The sequence below is a fragment of the Podarcis muralis genome, chromosome 18 (genome assembly GCF_964188315.1).
Source record: "Podarcis muralis chromosome 18, rPodMur119.hap1.1, whole genome shotgun sequence".
Taxonomy (NCBI): Eukaryota; Metazoa; Chordata; class Lepidosauria; order Squamata; family Lacertidae; genus Podarcis; species Podarcis muralis.
In genome coordinates, this window is record NC_135672.1 from 12,768,233 (window position 1) to 12,782,667 (window position 14,435).

The window sequence follows — 14,435 nt, forward strand, 5'->3', positions numbered from 1 at the left end:
TTTGGAAGCCGAACATCTGGCGCAGCATCCGGTTGGCTGCAGGACCTTCCAGAAGCCGTGCTTCAGTTTCCGAACGTTTTGGAAGTCGAACGGACTTCCGGAACGGATTCCGTCCGACTTCCAAGGTACGACTGTATAAACCTTAAACCAGATTTTTAACCCCTCTTCAGAGTGTATTCATCAGGAGTTCTGCTGGGGTGTTCTCGGCAGCCCCGGGAGGTTTCTAACACGGAGGTCGTAATAGCGCAGATATTGCTGTTGGATCTAAGAACCCCAAGACTAACAGGCTTCATATTTTGATGGCACCCACGTATCTGAAGTCTCTACCAGCTCCAGACTCCTACTGGTGTGGGTAAATGAAATGGGAAGCCACCTCTCCCAGCCCTGGGTATAGCAGCACATTTTAAATCAGAAAGGGCCCCCTCGCCTCCCTAATTCTACGATTATCTTGTCCTAGATTTTTCAACCGGCCACACAATGGGGCCTTGTTAACAAAGCTTGGTTGCTCTTCCTTTTCAGACTCTCCTGAAGCCGACTGGGTGTCCCCTTTCCTATACAGCAGGAAAAGAAAGCTTTCTGTTAGCTGAAACACTACCTCGTAGGGCGCAGAACCCAGCTGACATTCCCAGCAGTTGTGGCTATGTAAGAAGCCATTCACCGCCTCCCACCTCTCATCATTATTTCACACCTCTAACCGGTTAAAGTAGGCCACGCCATGCAAGCTTGGAGGAAGTGAAACACTTAAGGGCCTTTCGCCTTGATTTTGTTTGCCCAAAGCAAACAGCAGGGCCCTGGCCAACGCCCCTGCTCAAGTTCTGAGCATGTACATTCTCTGTGGGCCATTCAGGATTGCTGTTTTGACCCTATGGTTGCAGGCTGCACTCTCTCTACCAAGGATAGGTTGATTCCTATACTTCCCGCGGGTGGCCAAACTGCAGGGGTCAAACATCACCCCGAACGACGGCTTGCCTTGGCCCTGGGCTAGAAGGCAAGGGTTTCCAAACATGCAGCCAAACACACGTTTTAAAACTGCTTCTCTGCTTTCCCCTGTGCAACCCGCGATTCAGACCTGCACATCCACTTTCATATTTCATCTCCACGCCACTCCTATAGCCATTCCCACAGCAGCTGCCTCCAGGGGAAGAGCGATAGCCTCAATTATGGCTCACAGCAAACCACTGCTAAATACAATGCCTGAACTAAGAGAGCCGTGTATAGTTTCGGAATGCATTGTAATTTCTTTACCCATTCCAGATTTAAAAAATCTTCTGCATTCAGAATGGGGGCAACACAGATCTCCAACAATGAGACTGCACATCCACTAGAGACATAAAGCACTGTGCTGGAATACTGTATTGCTGTTTCAAATGATAGGTAAAAGGTAAAGGTACCCCTGCCCGTACGGGCCAGTCTTGCCAGACTCTAGGGTTGTGCGCTCATCTCACTCTAGAGGCCGGGAGCCAGCGCTGTCCGGAGACACTTCCTGGTCACGTGGCCAGCGTGACAAGCTGCATCTGGCGAGCCAGCGCAGCACACGGAATGCCGTTTACCTTCCCGCCAGTAAGCGGTCCCTATTTATCTACTTGCACCCGGGGGTGCTTTCGAACTGCTAGGTTGGCGGGCGCTGGGACCGAACAACGGGAGCGCACCCCGCCGCGGGGATTCGAACCGCCGACCTTTCGATCGGAAAGCCCTAGGCGCTGAGGTTTTACCCACAACGCCACCCGCGTCCCTTGTTTCAAATGATACAGAGGCCTATAATGTGTTTTTTTTAAATGCCAGATCCTAGAGCAGACAACCAGCATATGCCTATTTCTTAAAAGTTCTATTCACAACTACAGAGAGGCAAAGAGAAAATAATACTCTTACTCTGCTCTCCCTCCATGCCCCAGCCAGACTCCTTCCAGCTACTATGGAGACACGCCATGAAACAAACCTGCCCTTTGAGCGAATCTGAGGGGTGTGGCTATTGTTATTAACCGCTCAGAATTCCTGAGCTCAGAGTAACCAAAGTTATGCAGTCATGCTTGTCTGATAGGGCGCTCCACACCCAAGCTAGCTGCCTCCAGCTTTTACAATTATGAGGACAAGCCATGGTTCCGACCTAAATCAAATTTAAAAAGCGCGTCTTAAAAGCTGGCAAAATTCAGCTGCTACGCACCGAAAGGTGGAATCAGAAGTTCTAGACAGGTTGTTGCATCAAAGGGCTGCATCAAACTGAGTTCTACTCAGAGTAAACCCAGGGAAACGAATGGGCCTCAGTTACTCACGTCCTTCAATTTAAACAAGTTTACTCTGAGAGCGACGAACACTGGCTGCAACCCGAAATATTAAGGTTTCAGCGTTTTTACATGGTGTTTTTACATGAGTAGAATGTGTGCTTTTATGCATCTCTGGGTTACTTGTGGGGCACAGAAATTCGTTCATTATTTCTTTCAAAATATAGTCTGGCCCACCACATGGTCTGAGGGACAGGGGCCCACGGATGAAAAAGGTTGCTGAACCCTGTTCTAGGGCCCAGGTTATGTAAGAATTGGGATATTGGCCTGATATTTAAAGGGCACGGACCACAACTGCACCTTTGTTATGGAAAAAGAGTATGATTGAGAGGGCAAAGGAGGAAGCAACTTGGCCCTTCGGGTCTATGGCGGGGCCAATTGGCCTGCAACACAGCTAGCTGCCAACCTCTGTTACAGGAGGGCTACAAACACGCCTCCCCATTTTGAAAAGGAACAATAGAATCACGTTTTAGAACTATCACAGCACATTGTAGTGATTTGAAGCCTTTGCCTATGAACCAAGATTGACGTGTAAAACTAGTGGTAACATGCCCAAAACTGCGCAGCACCCAAGCTTTGTGGCGAACGCAGGAGAATCCTGTGTCAGCTTCTGTTCCCAATAACCCAGGCCGTCTTCAAAAGAGGACAGCCGCCCAATAAAAGCTCAGGAATCCAAATAAAGCTTGCAGAGTTGAGGCCAAGGTCACGGCAGAGAAGTGGGTCGCTTGAGAACCTTGGGACATGCTAGCAAGACATGTTTAGCAATGAAGAAAACATGTGCCGAGCACATGGCATACACAGAGTCAGGATGCTTCCCACCTCAACTGATGCCAACAGGACTTGGGAACAAAATTAGCACCTAGCAGAGCCAGGGCAACTTGGTGTCTTCAGTTCTCACGCGGTGCATTTAATTGCAATACCTGCTCAGCTTTGCAAACTTCCTAGCAGTTTTACTGCTCCACCGCTAGGTTTATTCAGAATCAATAGGACAATAGATACGAGTAATGGTCTGTCTCAGTATAAGGGGGCATTCCAAGTCACCTGGTACTTCTTCCACATGCTGAAAGGCCACTATTTTAAGGGACCTTTCTGCAGGGGAGTGAAAAACTGTACAGTACTGACTTGATGGCTCCAGCCTCCCCCAAAGCAAAGCTTTGCAAAATTAGAATGCTTTCCATTTATGTCAAATTTGGTAGTTTTCCCGTAGTCTTTTTATTAGTACGGGCCAGATTCATTCAGTATAGAAACACTGCTTAGTTAGTGGAGGGAACATGCAAGTCAGACTCTCATTTGAAGGAGGCGCGCCTCCCAACAGTAAGGCTTTATGTTACTACCGGCTTCGACAATAACCTCAAGAGGCTAAGCAAAAACTTTGCATTATCGGTGCAGAGGGATTTTGATCGAGTTCTCTCATGACTTACGAATTGTGATAACCTGAGTATCAAGGGTTATTATGAAAAAGTTTGTCTTCTACACAATAGTTTAAATGTGAAGCCAAAGAAAAACAGCAAAAAAGTTTTTTAAAAACATAAAACATAGCCAAAACAAAACAAAACAAAACACTCATATTAAAGGTTCATTTATCCAGCTGGAAAATCCTGTTTGAACAAATGAGTCTTCAGTTGTTTCCAGGGAGTGTACAAAACAGGGAGGCAGCCACGCAAAACTGCTCCAAATTACTGTGGAACAGGCCTCAGAACTTTGGATTTTGGAGGATAAACTTTCCCGCAGAGTGCAGGGATATACTGGGTATATAAGGGATAAGGGGTTGCATATAATGTATTTGTTGATGAATATGTTTTGTATATTTATGAGTGGGGAAAGAGCATGGAAAAGCTACTTCTGATTGCTATACTGTACTCCCAAACAAGGCTTCTGGTGTATATGTTTAACACAAAACAGACCTATTTGCTTCAAGGAATCAACAAAGCTATAAGCATCTGCTTTGTTGGGTTATTGAGAGGATAAACAAGGCCACAGCAAAATGAACCACTTCAAGGCTGAAGGTGAGGGCTATAATTTGAATTGCTCCCTTTACAGCGACATAAATACTGCAAAAGGAAAGCCAGGCTGTTGTTGCATTACAAAACACGGCTTTCTAGACCTTTCTGACTGCAAGTGGCTAGTTTTCCACCTGCAGGGAGTGTTGCATTTTACACAAGATGGAGCATCCAAAACACACAACCCCCCCCCCCTGCAATTTGTGGAGGGAAGACCGTGTCTACCTTAACGTTTCCCAAATACTAGCACGGATGTAAATTAGGGAAACTCCTATTCCCAGTCACTCGGGTCATCTGTTCCCAGCAACGATCCCACTGAAAAAGTTGTGCCAGATACATTCAGAACCAAGGATACGGGAGTTTCGCCATTTGCAGCGCAGATGGGCACCTCCACACATATACAGCGACATTAACTGCATACCCTACGTGTTTCCCATATTTTTAGACTGCCAAGAAAAGGTCTGCGTGAGTCAATATCCCTTTGTGTCAGCACATGTGGCTCCCATCTGTGGCCAAGCCCGCTCCTGCAAGGCCTACCAAGAGGCAGCCTGTTGCAGCCTTTGAACTGAAGCCGTAAATTGAGGGGCCAGAATTCCTCCGCTCGCATTCTTGGCCTGTGGCCCGAAGCCGTAATTGCTGTTCCCATGGCAAAGATCCTGGCTTCCCGACAAAACCAGGTCTATCCAGCCAGGCGGAGCTAATTGCTCTCAAGCGCGGCTCGCAAAGGAGGGGACAATGAGACGCGTTACGGAGCCTGTGGCGTTTGTATAGTGGGACACAGGCAGTTCAGTCATCGTGGCAAAGGGGGAGGGGTTTGGAAAACGTCAGGGTTCCCCCCCACCCACAGCTCGGTGGTCTGCCATGAGGTATGATTTCACGTTCTCTTTCCTGGATTCAGAGCAAGCTAGCGATTAAAATAATTATTTTTATTCCCTATGTTAGGCACCAGCCGATGACTGAACAGCCACGGGCTCATTACTCAGCGATGGGCCAGGACTGAGAAAATGGAGGCACCGGCAGCCTTCAGTGTTTGATCACCTAGGATTTTAACAGGCCTGCACAGCTCCCATCCCATGATCTATCGCCTTTTGAATGTCAACAGTGCTTCCTGGTTCCCATCTCCTTTCCAAGTTGTGATTACAGCAGGCTGAACATTCATCCCCCCCTTGCCTTCAGATGTGATTTTAACCAGCCTTAGTAAACCAGTGGAATTGCTGGGCAGAATTTTCTTTAGATTTCAAACTTAAAAGACAGGAGCCTGTTGCAAACTAGGTGCCACTCCTCTCAACTAAGTAAGGAACACATCTTTACACTCCTGCCACCAGCTAAGTCTAGCATTTTTACCACATCCCTTTCAGGCAGCACATCCTATCCTTTACTTTCCTTGAGGTTTGCTGTCTCAGCTTTTATGCTGCCACCACTGCTCTTCCTACCACTGCCATTCTCTGTAGATAAAAGCTTTACTTCAAGGCCGGGTCGAAACTAGCAGGATAAAAGGCCAAGCGTTATTGTGCTCCTAGGGTATAGGTGGTGGTTTAATCACAAACCAACTTTACAATACAGGCTTGGGGGGTGCGCCAAGACAGCTGGAGCATCCCTAAAATTAGGGACTCGTTCTTTTTCGGGGAGAAATATGCCCAGATCTCTCACCAGACTTCCTTAATAGCAATGTTGTTTTATATTTTCAGTCACCAAGCTATCTATGAATTGTCAAGGACATCCTGCATACAACAGAACATTCAAGGACCACTCAGATTGGGCAAAGTGGGTGCATGGCTTGTGATTAGGAGGAAATTGGCAAGGATTGCTGACTTTTAACACTAGCAACAAAACACCCCTGCTCTCATACAGCTGAAATTAAGGAAGCTCTGTGTGTGTGTGTGTTAACCAGAAGTGCATTTTTCTTTAGAAAGACTGAGTACCATTATGTTATGCTGTTCTGAACAAATTCCTGTGCTCAGAATTCTTTATTTCTAAGTGTATGTCTTTTGAACCTTTTGATGGATCTTGGGGTTCTAGCAAAAACACAAGTTGCTCAACATAAGCCTTACGTCTGCCTACACCACAACTCTGCACATGCTGAAATGTGTGCCTGAAAAAACACCAGACATTTCCCTACCGTTGTGCGTTCCAGTTCCTACACAACAGACATGTAGAAACGACTGTATAAGCCTCGTACCAGGTAACACAAGTCACAAAATACCAACTCTTTTAATAGTAGCTTGTTTCTGTAAGAATGCGGTGGTTTACATGACAACATACATTTGCTGAAGCAATGAAAGAAAGGAGGAAAAATGCCTACCTTTGTGCCAACTGTTATATCTTGGACAATGCTGTAAGAGAAGGACAAGACGTTAAAATATTAGATTGGTTTTCAAATACAGGAGGTATAAAAACAACAACTATGCAATTCTTAGCAAGAAAGAAACTCTGTATGCTTAAAATAGTGATGAGGAACCAAGTGCCAAAGGTATTCAGAAATTTACGAGACAGCAAACTGTATTTCTTCCAACAGCAAAGTGCATGGGTAACAAGGTAAGCGCTTGCTATTTCTAAGAATACAACACAACTGAACACAGCCTCCAAGTCAAAAGGGCAGACGTGTTACATGCAGTCACATCTCAGTCTGTAAGTCATAGTGGCAATTTACCCCCAAAAAGGAGAATTGCTAGTTTACATTAATTACTGTGAAGAAAACAAAAACTGTTTCAAATTGTACTCTTAACCTTCCACCCAGCTCTGTCCAGCTTAGAGAAGCAAGGGTTTTTTTGCATTTAATGATGCATAAGTTGCTCTTTAAGGGACATTGAGATCTTATCACTTTCTGCAGACACCCTTGATATAAATACCTGTCTAGAATCAGGTCCTCTAATCTCATTGGGTCCATCTTTTTCCACTGTGTGTATCAAAGGGGAAAAACTTGGGCTCCCTGAGCAATGGGATCTATACTTGTCCCAACAGATTATTTCTGTTCCCTCACCCCTTCTCCCCAGCCCAGCATATCAAGACTGCAGTGCTGCTGGTAGCCCTAGTGTTAGTCACAAGGGGAAAGAGACAGAAGGAAAATGAGCAGGGCCGCACTGCAGGTTGTAAGGTCCCTCAGAGACGCATGATGACAAAATGAGAGCACGTGGTGGCAACCCCAAACAGCTAGGTCTCTCAGAATAGCAATCATGGCTGCAGTTGGACTCTATGAGTCTATGAATTTAAATGGGTCTATCCCCTGGTTGTTTTGCCACTGCGCTAGGCCACAGTCTGGCTCAGGATGCCGGAAAAATCCAGGCTCATGGCTGAGTCCACCCAAACCACAAGCTGGAAACCACAGGACAAATCTTTGTTGCAGTTCATGGGTTCATCTGAAGCCTGGGTTTGGACAACGCAGTAGCCAAACCATGGCTTAGCTCAACGCAGCAGCAAGTGGCTGCTTGCTCAAACCAAGCCATGGTTTGGCTTAGCATTTATGTGTGAAGGGGGCCAGACAGCCAACCGTACTACCATTCACCTAGAGTTTTAAGACAAAGGGTTTACTTCACCACTCCCCTTGCTGACTTCAATTGATCTCACTTGGCAATTTCAAAAAACCCAGGCCAGGCTGCCTCTATGTTTAATCCCAGCAAACCACTGGGCTCCCTTGCCCCAACCGCCTGCGCATGTCTTCTTCAAAAGCCAACTTTTGACTCCTCACCCCCAGCAGTTCACAGCTGGCGTTAAGTCTGATTCAGGACTAGCTGCCAGGAGTAGTACAAGCTAGCAGCAATCGCCATTGCGAACCAATGACTTTTTTTTTTAAAAAAGAGAAAGCTCAAGTGAGGGAATGCAGGATTTTTACAATCCCACTGGTGTTTAGAATTGCCAGCGGAGACAGATGGGTTTTGTTGAGATCTTGAATGCTTAGTTCAAGTGGACTAATTAAACCCATCTGTGAAATGAGCAGAGAAGCCCAGCCAGAGAGATGCTTTCCACTGCTTCGTCATCATGCAAATTGTATAAGAGATTAAAAAAAATACAGGGTTATTGAAAAGCCATTTTGCTTCTGTTCATCTATAGGAGGAAATTCCCAAGACTGACTAACTCCCAAAAGTTATTCTCAGAGCAATGACTCTTATTTCCTGCTTCTCTGGGGAAGGGCTCATTCAAGGATTATTATTTTTTTACACAGCAAGTTGAGACAATGGTTTTAAACTGATCATAACCGAGCAACTGTAAGGTTCAGTAATACCTAATGAGAATTTGTTATTAGCTGCTTGGAAACTATTTTATGTAGGTTTCTGTGTGATCTTCGAGGCAAATCGACAAGCTCCATCAGAACATACTGAAGGAGTTATTTCCTGTGGAAGAGTCAAGGCTGGGAGTGGAATGGTGGAAGATACAGGAACCTTAATATATGGACTTTGCCAGCCAAAGGAACTTTGTTATCAGGACTAATTCCTGGGGCTCAGCATTTTAACAGACAGATTTCCTACCAAAGGAAGTCCACTTTTTGCCTCCCACCAGGAAACTATTTTTTTTGCAAAACTACATCTATCAGTGGTAGTCAGCTATTCCGGTCTTTATCACTTCTTAAAGACAGAGAACTGCATCAAACAGAATGCAAGTTTTGGGTCATCTGAGGGTCTGGATGCCACCACTATGCCAATACTGAGCTCTATTTCCTTTTATTCACCTGGTGCCACAGTGAAGCCGTGAAAATCCTCAATGATTTGCCCAGATACACTCATGTATTTGATTTGGTCTAATAAGTTGAGGTTCATTCCTGACAAGGTAAGAGGCTCTGTTGGAGAGTAGACAATGTGATCCAGGCTTGGGAGTACAGCTGCTTCTGAATGGTGTTGCTCTCCCGCTGAGTAAGGGACCACCAGAACTGGCCACAGGAGCTCAAGATAGAGAAGGGTTGCCGGTCATAGTTTAAGGAACCTATTCCCATTTATCTGAAAATATTCCTTGTTTTTATTGGATATTCCTTCCACATTCACCATGGACTGTGTGTGTGGAAAAAACATTCACCCCATCAATAGGAAATAGAAGTTGAAATCAACTGATTGACAATTGACACAGAATTTTTTTTCTGCGATGTGGCACCAGGGCTGAAATACTTTCGGGCACCCAGTTACACTGGAATTTTAAAGTGGCACTCAGATGCGATGGTTTCTTTTTTCCAGCTCTATACAGGGCTGGCGCCCAAGAAGTTTGATTTCTGGCTCAGAATTATAACTTACCCTTGTTGTCTGAACCAAATGGAATGACAGAACTGTTTCGATGGACAGGAACTGCCAGGACAATATACTGACTAGTTTATTGTGGTTCTCAAGGTCACCTTTAAAAGGTGACTCAAAAGAAAAGCAGAAGTCCCAGGCATACATTGCTCTCCACACCTAGGCAACAAATCTCCACCCAACTACGCCTGCAGGGGAAACTTAGATTCGCATGCAAATTAAAGGAGGAAGCATTTTCTAGGTAAATGGAAGGGTGTGGCAGAAATAGGACCTTCCCAGCAAGCCTTTTTTTTTGCAATGCAGAGAAAAGCAGGTGGGAAGCTTCCTGACACACTCAAAGTGGGAGGAAGCTGGAGGGAACAGCCTGTGGGACACTGAATGGGCACCCACACAACAGAAGGTAAAACCACATGAAGAATGAACTAGAAAACTAGAATTAAGTAGCAGACAGGGAAGCAATGAACTGCACAAAAACTTTCATTTGCAAACAAGTTAAAATGGAGTATCCTTTCCCCGCAAAAGCTAAGCAAAGTACATAAGGGTGTCTCAGTATGCAAGAAGGAAAAACACACACAGTGGAAATGGAAATGGTATTAACTTATGACTAAGGCAGAGCCTTTTAAACTGTGGTCTGAGTTCCATTTGGGTTGCTTGTGGAAAGGCTGCAAGACAGTCAAAATATCTGTACTCAGCCCTGCACTTAATTTTCCTTGATGTCTGAATGGAGGACTGCGCGTGAGTCAGGTGGCTCCATGGAGATGTAAGTTGCCAACGTGACACCCAGAAATCTCCACGCTGTTGCAACTGGACCTGTGTCAATAGCAAAACATGCCTGGGGAATTCAAAACACGGCCTGTTCCTTAATTATTAGGAGTACAGTGGTACCTCGGTTTTCGAGCGCCTTGGAAGCTGAACGTTTTGGTTTTTGAATGCCGAAAACCCGGAAGTAAATGCTTCGGTTTTCGAATGCGCCTCGGAAGTCGAATGGCTTCTGTTGCGCTTTTTTCAATTTTCTCCACTGACATTGCCAAACGCCCTCTGCGCCTCCGTTGTCGAACGTTTCGGAAGTCGAACGGTCTTCCGGAACGGATTACGTTCAGCAACCAAGGTACCACTGTATATTACTTCTATTTGCTAGGCTTCAGGGTTCTAGTTGGGGGGGGGGGGGAGAGATACCTTGCAAGCTGGCCTGCCCATGTTGCAAAGTACTGCAACCACGTTGCCTAGGCAGTTACGTGCTTGCCACCAAGGCAATGAGAAAAACTATCTACAAAGTTGACCCAAGGTCAATCAATGATCTCCAGGAAAGTATGCTGACAATGGAACTCCTTTGCGAGGGAATGAGTTTAAAGTTCTCATCCATCCTGGCAGTAAGGGAGAAGTGAACAGTGTTTTTAGTACGTTCTTTCACCAGCGCACACTTAAGAGACTGAGGCAAGAGGGTCACAACCAAACACTTCAGGTACTCAGGGAGAAGGCGTTGGGAGAAGGGGTGGTTCAGAAGAGAAAATGTGCTTCCAGATAAGAACAGGAAGTGGGGGAGAAGCACAAGACAGGCTTCATAAATATAAGTCGGGGGGGGGGAGAAGGAGGCAGCTACCCTGACCCATAGAATGGGGTGCTTGAAGCAAGTTGACCGAAGGAAGGAAGCCTGCAAAGCTGCAATTCAGAGAAGAGGGGAGAGTACAGAGAATATGGAAACCATGGGGGCATGGGGAGTGAAAGGTATACTCTGCATCAGGCTAATGAGGATAATCCAAACCACTAATTGTTCCTTAAGTACATTAAAGGGTGTCTGAAGAGACAACCCCCCCAAGATTTCCTTCTTCATCCTTTTGCAAACCCTTATTTCTTCTTCCACACCCATCGCTCAGTTCACACAGCTTTATTCCCAGCCACCATTGCTTCCTTTCTACATAGCAGTGGGGTGGGGTGTGAACTATTTCAGATGTTCGCTTTGCTTACTCCTCAAAGTTCAACCTCTGGCACCTCCAGGGCATCCGCTGCCCTGGTTCACTCGGGACTAAGCTGTAAAAAAGGAGGACAGAAGAATAAGCACCTTTAAGCATGTTTGCGCCCGGTTTTGGGAAGGGCCATTGCTCAACAGTAGAGCGTCTGCTTCACACACAGAAGGTGCCAGGATCAATCCCAAACATCTCCGTGTAGTTGCTGGAAATATCCCACGAGGGTCATCCAGCCCAACCCTCTGCAGTCCTCAAATCTCTTACCCAAGCGCCCACTACCCTTTGCTAGACTTGTGGGTTCGCCACTCCCCAACTTCTCTTTTTAACCCACGTGCAACACTGCACACACGAACTTCCCTTTTTCTTTTAGATCGCTCAAAGGCCTTTCGCCACCGTCTCATGTGATTTTGGGTTCATTCATGAGATAGGGCACATATTCTTGCAACAGAAGGCCAAACCCGAGTGCATCAAAGTTCAGCAGGACTTACCCCCTAGTTAAGGGTCCTTGCATCCTTAAGAGGCACAAGCAGACCCTACAAGTGCCCCTATTTTCTGGGGACACTCCTGGATTCACAGAAGCCCTCCCAGTTTCTGATGGAATTACGGAATGTACCGCTGTTCCTTAAAGGTAAAGGGACCCCTGACCATTAGGTCCAGTCATGACTGACTCTGGGGTTGCGGCGCTCATCTCGCTTTATTGGCCGAGGGAGCCGGCGTACAGCTTCCGGGTCATGTGGCCAGCAGGACTAAGCCGCTTCTGGCGAACCAGAGCGGTGCATGGAAACGCCATTTACCTTCCCGTCGGAGCGGTACCTATTTATCTACTTGCACTTTGACGTGCTTTTGAACTGCTAGGTTGGCAGGAGCAGGGACTGAGCAACAGGAGCTCACCCCATTGTGGGGATTCGAACCGCCAACCTTCTGATCGGCAAGCCCTAGGCTCTGTGGTTAAACCCACAGCTCTATCTGCGTCCCTCTGTTCCTTAGGACATCACTATTTTCAGGGGAGAAACGTTGGAGGGGATGCAATAATATTAATAATAATAATAATAATTTATTATTTGTACCCCGCCCATCTGGCCAAACCAAAAAAAAACACTAAAATATCATACATTAAAAACTTCCCTGAACAGGGCTGCCCCCCGAAAAAAAATATAACCCCCCCAAAAAAAAAGTCGGGGGGGGGGCAGAGTAAGAAAGAGGAAGGAAAGAGAAAGAAAAAAAGAGGGCGTGGCTAAGAGCAGACTTCGCTCGAGGCAGCGGAGACTAAGACACTTGGGAACAAAGTTTCACGGGTGGGTTCGAAACACAGACGGATCCAGCATCCACGGAGCGGGTTAGGTGGGCGCTGAAGCGCATGCGCCTTCTTCCTCCACCACCGGCCCCCCCCCCACTTTATTCGGAGGAGCAGGGAAGAACTTTAGAACGTTGAGTCGCGGGCCGCGCGCGCGCGCACCGAACGTTGCCGCGGGAGCGCGCTCGCCGCTTCAGAACCTTCGCGGATCGGGAACGCGGTTGCGGGGGGGGGGCGCGCGCGCCGGTTAGAACTTTCGCGGGGGGGGGGTGCATATGCGCGCGCATACGGAACTTTCAAAAGAGGAGGGGGGACGGCGGCGAGAGCGCGCGCGCGTGCCCGCTCCCCTTCTCTCCCCCCCCCCCCATATATTTCACTTTCTACCTCAGAAAAGGCCTTCGCCTCAACTTTTAGGCCTAGTTTTCGCCCCCCCCCCTCACGGAACCGGGTTCGAATTCCCCTCAGGTGAGCTCCGCGCTTCGCTTTCGCCCCCCTTTTCAACCGCCCCTCCCCCCTTCTCTCTTCCCCTGAGGTGATTTCTCCTCACGAACCGTTCCCCCGCCCCGCTCCCCTTTTCCCTTCCGCTCACCCGTCCATGGCACACGAAGGCGACCCGAAAGGGAAGCGGGAGCTGGACGCGCTGGAATAGCAGGAGCGGGCTCAACGGCTACGTGTTATATAGACTCACAAAATGGCGGCGCGGGGCCCGCCCTCGGCTCCTTTTGAGGCGCCGGGGCCCCATTGGCTAGGCGGCGCTGTCACCTTGACGAGGCGGGCGGCGGGGGCTCCTCCCGGCTCGTGGCTCCCATTGGGTGCGGCTAGGCGACGGGGGCGGGCTCCGGCTCCGGCGCGCGTTGCGATTGGCGCGGTGGCGACGTCGCCTCGAGCGTCGGGAGGGGAGGCCATTTTGGGGGCGGGCTCCCCTCGCTGCCCGCTCGGTCTTCCAGGGTGGGCGGCCCCTCGGCGGCCATTTTGGGTATGGGCAAAGGAATGCGAGCGCGTGGATGGGTCTTCGGGCGGCGGAAGCCTGGCACGTGAGGCTGCCGCGGCCATTTTGAGAACGGGCATATCGAAGTATCTATGTTTCCAGGACTGTAATATATTTGTAGCTGGATCCCGAGTTCAGGTGCTGACAATTTAACAACAAAACAAGCACACGGTCCTGGGGTTAGGTAATTTTAGACCCTGGATTTCATAGTCTCTTTTGAATCCCACTAAAAAAAAAGGGGGTAGGAAAAATTCAGGAAAGGATTCTGTGGTTTGTAGAACTATGGAACTCCCCGCCACAAGGAAGTCCTTGTGGTAAAATGATTTAGCAATTCCCAAAGAGGGGCTAGATATCATAGAAAATGTGCTCCATAAAATGCGTTGGGGGTTGTTTTTATTATGATTATGTATTTGGTGTTTTTGTATGTATTTGGTGTATTATGTATTTGGTGTTTTTATATTGTATCCTGTGAGAACTGCAAGGTATAGGGTATTAATAACAACAACAATAATAAAATTATTAATAATAATATATTATTAATAAATAAAATTATTATTAATAATAATAGTAGGTTTTCCCAGTAGTGATGTATGGAAGCGAGAACTGATCAAGAAGCTGATCGCCGAAGAATGGATGCTTTTGAATTCTGGTGCTGGAGGAGACTCTTGAGAGTCCCATGGACTGCAAGAAGATCCAA

The 14,435-nt window shown here is 47.3% G+C and overlaps 1 protein-coding gene across 3 annotated transcripts in view; it reads right to left on the bottom strand.

Moving 5' to 3' along the window:
- The window catches only part of PTBP1 (polypyrimidine tract binding protein 1), a 37,866-nt gene extending 24,397 nt beyond the window's left edge, over window positions 1–13,469 (bottom strand). For 2 of the 3 annotated variants that reach the window (XM_028713987.2, XM_028713986.2), the window contains exons 1-2: window positions 13,340–13,469; window positions 6,582–6,612 (exon numbers count right to left, since the gene is read on the bottom strand). In XM_028713987.2, coding sequence (XP_028569820.1) covers window positions 6,582–6,612; window positions 13,340–13,347 — 39 coding nt within the window. In that variant the 5' untranslated portion in view covers window positions 13,348–13,469. Of the gene's footprint in view, window positions 1–6,581; window positions 6,613–13,339 lie in introns of those variants that run through there. The other variant, XM_028713988.2, reaches the window with a different exon arrangement.
- Window positions 13,470–14,435: the final 966 nt, after the last annotated feature.